At 34.4% G+C, this 3,603-nt stretch overlaps 1 protein-coding gene across 4 annotated transcripts in view; it reads left to right on the top strand.

Annotated features, from left to right (window-relative positions):
* Window positions 1-3,241, top strand: part of LOC127436054 (protein MON2 homolog) — a 44,215-nt gene extending 40,974 nt beyond the window's left edge. For all 4 annotated transcript variants that reach the window (XM_051689970.1, XM_051689969.1, XM_051689968.1 and 1 more), the window contains 3 exons: window positions 1-199; window positions 910-992; window positions 2,701-3,241. The exon at window positions 1-199 is cut by the window's left edge and continues 9 nt beyond it. In XM_051689970.1, coding sequence (XP_051545930.1) covers window positions 1-199; window positions 910-992; window positions 2,701-2,864 — 446 coding nt within the window. In that variant the 3' untranslated portion in view covers window positions 2,865-3,241. The remainder of the gene's footprint in view (window positions 200-909; window positions 993-2,700) is intronic.
* Window positions 3,242-3,603: the final 362 nt, after the last annotated feature.

Here is a 3,603-nt window from a genome sequence, read left to right as displayed (position 1 = left end):
TGGACATCCGTATGCGAGAGGAGTTCTCGAAGGTGTGTTTCGAAACGCTCCTGCAGTTCTCCTTCAGTAATAAAGTGTCGACGCCGCAGGAGGGCTACATCTCACGTATGGCGCTATCAGTGCTGTTACAGAGAGCGCAGGACGTCCTGCAACGATATGTGGAGGACGAGAGACTCAGTGGACGCTGCCCACTGCCCAGGTGAACATGCACACACAGAGCCACTCATGAATGTAATGTAATAGTGATTGAGAGATTTTCCTCAAAAGCCTGTTGTATCATATTTGATACATGGATTTCAAAGGGGCTTTTTCAATAAAATAATATAAAAAATTTGAACCAAGCACAAGTTGCTTATATTCAGCAAATACTCATTTTAAAATATCAGTAGCAATATCATCCTTACTATCACTTTTACTTTATTAAAATAAGCTTAAAATAAGTATTTTAAATAGATCGATATAAACATTGAAACCACTTTTTTTTTTTTCTCTCAAATAACCACTACATGGTGCCATAAACATGTGAAACTTACATACCATAGGTTATTTGGATCATCAGCTTGAACAGAGAGTGAAACAGGAACTGTCAAACATTGTGTATCATATTTGATAGGGTTAATATATTTTACATCATGGTTACACCACATGACATTTTTTGAAACCAACATGAACACAGATTAAATTTCTTCAAACTTGATAAGTGTTTTAAACTAGATTTTCAAAATATTTTTGTCACCTCTGATGTTATTTGTCGCTGACACCTTTGCTATTTAAACATAATTATTTATTCACATCACTGTTATGACACTATTTTTTTTTAGTACTATGAATATGAGTATATGAGTCATTATTGTAATACTAAATATTATGTCAATTGATTCTTATGTCTTTATATTTTTAATCTTCAAGGCAACAAGTGACTGAGATCATCTTTGTGCTAAAAGCAATCAGCACACTTATGGATTCCCTTAAAAAGACTCAACCAGAGAACGGTGAGACAGGTTTTCCTTGATCTTTGTGATTATATATGAAGCTGTGTGAAAATAAGCATGACGTTCTGAATTTACTGTACATAACAGAAATGTAAAACATTTATGTTTGCAACTTTAATCCTCCTATGATATTGAAAAATGGCACCTCTCTTTGGTATTCGCGGTCATTTTTGACCGGAAGGGTCAGATTTTTATTTATTTATTTATTATTTATTTATTTTTTTTTCTGCCCTGAAGTAAGAACAATAAAATTATACATTTATTTTGGGATTTTATGCTATTTTGATCTTATTTACATGTAAATTTATAAATTGTACCATTAATTTGCATCTATAAATAAGCAAATCTGCCATCTGGTGAACAAAATATAAATAACATGACTTGAAAACCATGTCATGCCAGTATCAGCCAGTAGATGCTGCAGCTCCTTGTTACCTAATTTTATATTTAATCACAAGATATGCATTTGGATGTATATTTAGACATTATTAAAATAATATTTGTCCAAATTTATCATTTAAAAATTGATTTGAAGTTTCATTTTTTTGCGGTTTAAGTCATTATGCTTGCAGTCAAACCTGACCATGGTGTTACAAAGAGAAGACACAGAATAAGCATTTTTCTATCAATATTTTATTTCAAACATAAAAATGTAATAACTCAAAATAAATGCATAATAATGTCAAGAAAATGAACATCAGGAAACAGAAATGAACTTTGTGAAAATTACATTAGAGTATAAAACAGAAGAATCAGAGTAAACATTTTGCAATTTCAAACTTTCTATAGTAAAAATGTATTTTGCAAATGTGTGTGGGTGGGTATGTGGGTGAGTGGGTGTGTGGGTGTGTGGGTGGGTGGGTGTGCGGGTGTGTGTGTGTGTGTCAGATTGCTGTCAGCTGGAAAACAACAGATTACTTGTAATCCAACAATGGAAAAAAGTGGCCATAGAGCTCCACTTATTGATGCCCTTGTTCTGTGTGTGTGTTCTGCATTGTGAGTGTATTATAGTCTCACCACTTAATTTCTGTGTGTGTGGGTGTGTTGAGCATTGTGACAAATGTTTTTTTGTAAAAAAAAAAAAACATTTCTGTGTTACTGACCAGTTCATTTGTGTGTGTGTATATTTTGAACTGAGGATGTTTTAGAGTCTCACTCTGTACTTGATGTCTGTTTTTTTTTCTGCATTGTGGCTGATTTATTGATTTTATTTGACGGATTAAAAAAAAATTGCTCTGTTTTCTTTTTTACTTTCCCATTCATATTCAATGGTCGGTTAATTTTGACCACGAATACCAAAGGTGTCGCTTTTTTTATTTATTATTTGTTTTATTTTTTTATTTAAGCCCAATTTTTTTTTTTTTTTTTTTTTTTTTTTTGTATGTTCAGATGGCAAATGTAGAAAAAGTCACAAAGTCTTGTACTGCTCAGATAAAGAAAACAATTTGTATTAAATTAGGAAAATTTGCTTCGGCCAAAATTGACCGAATACCGTAGGAGGGTTAAGACTTCTGTCTTCTCTGTTGTAGTCACCAGCTGTGTCTTCTGTCTAGCAAACTGCCTAGATTTTTGGGCATCATAGGTGCGTTTAAACAGCGGAATAAAAGTTGAGTGCCTATGATGCTGTCTAGGTAGGAAGCACACTAGGCCAATTGTTGCTTGCATTGTTTTTGCTCATTTTCGCTGTGTTTCTCTCTCTGGTCCTTAGTGGACGGTAATGTATGGGCACAGGTAATCGCACTTTACCCGACGTTGGTGGAATGCATCACCTGCTCATCTCCTGAAGTAAGTTCTGCCCTCAAAGACGCCCTGGGTCCCTTCAAAGACTTCATGCAGCCGCCCGTCTCCAAAGTGCAGAACGGCGAATCGTGACTGAATGTTTTTATTCCACCACGAACATGACTGTGACTGTTTCATGCACCACACGCGAGGACTCCCGATTCACCCCCATCGTCTTGGTAACCGTTGACTGACGGCTCCAAATCCCATCGTTCTAAGCTTCCTCTAATTCGAGCTGATGTTAGACTCTGATTGGCTGACTTTAACAACATATTAACTGCTACATTAAATTTGCAGTGTTTTTTGTTTTTGTTTTTCTTTATTTTTTTCCCCCTCTGAAGTTCATGTACAGTGTTTGGTGATAGTGTTAAAGATGTAATTAAGAATTACGTATTTGGATTGAAAATGGGTTCAAATCCAAAAATGATTTAAAGAGAGAACGACAAAAAAAAAAAAAAAATCATAATAAATTCATGAAGGATGGTCTTTTTTTTTTTTTTTTTTGTGGGATTTTCTCAACAGCAATGAATTTTATGCAAGATCTTACTGTAACATTCCATGTCATCTTTAGTCGCATTGAGAAGGGTTGTACCAGTGTGTGTACAATAATAAATGGTACAGTTCTATAAACATCAAACGCATCGCTTCTCTGGTTAATTAATTAAATATCTAGCTCCAGTGCAGGTCAGTATTACATGTACATTCAAATATGAATATATATCCAAGTTTCATTACATTTTAGACTTATTGAGTGTACATGAAGCATTATTATTCTAAATCATGCTCCAGGAAGTGACTTCATTTTGGGTGGGGAAACAACAGCACAAACATC

This window comes from Myxocyprinus asiaticus, chromosome 46 (assembly GCF_019703515.2).
Source record: "Myxocyprinus asiaticus isolate MX2 ecotype Aquarium Trade chromosome 46, UBuf_Myxa_2, whole genome shotgun sequence".
Taxonomy (NCBI): domain Eukaryota; kingdom Metazoa; phylum Chordata; class Actinopteri; order Cypriniformes; family Catostomidae; genus Myxocyprinus; species Myxocyprinus asiaticus.
Note: the sequence above shows the minus strand (reverse complement) of the source record. Positions and strands in the feature narration are given on the sequence as shown.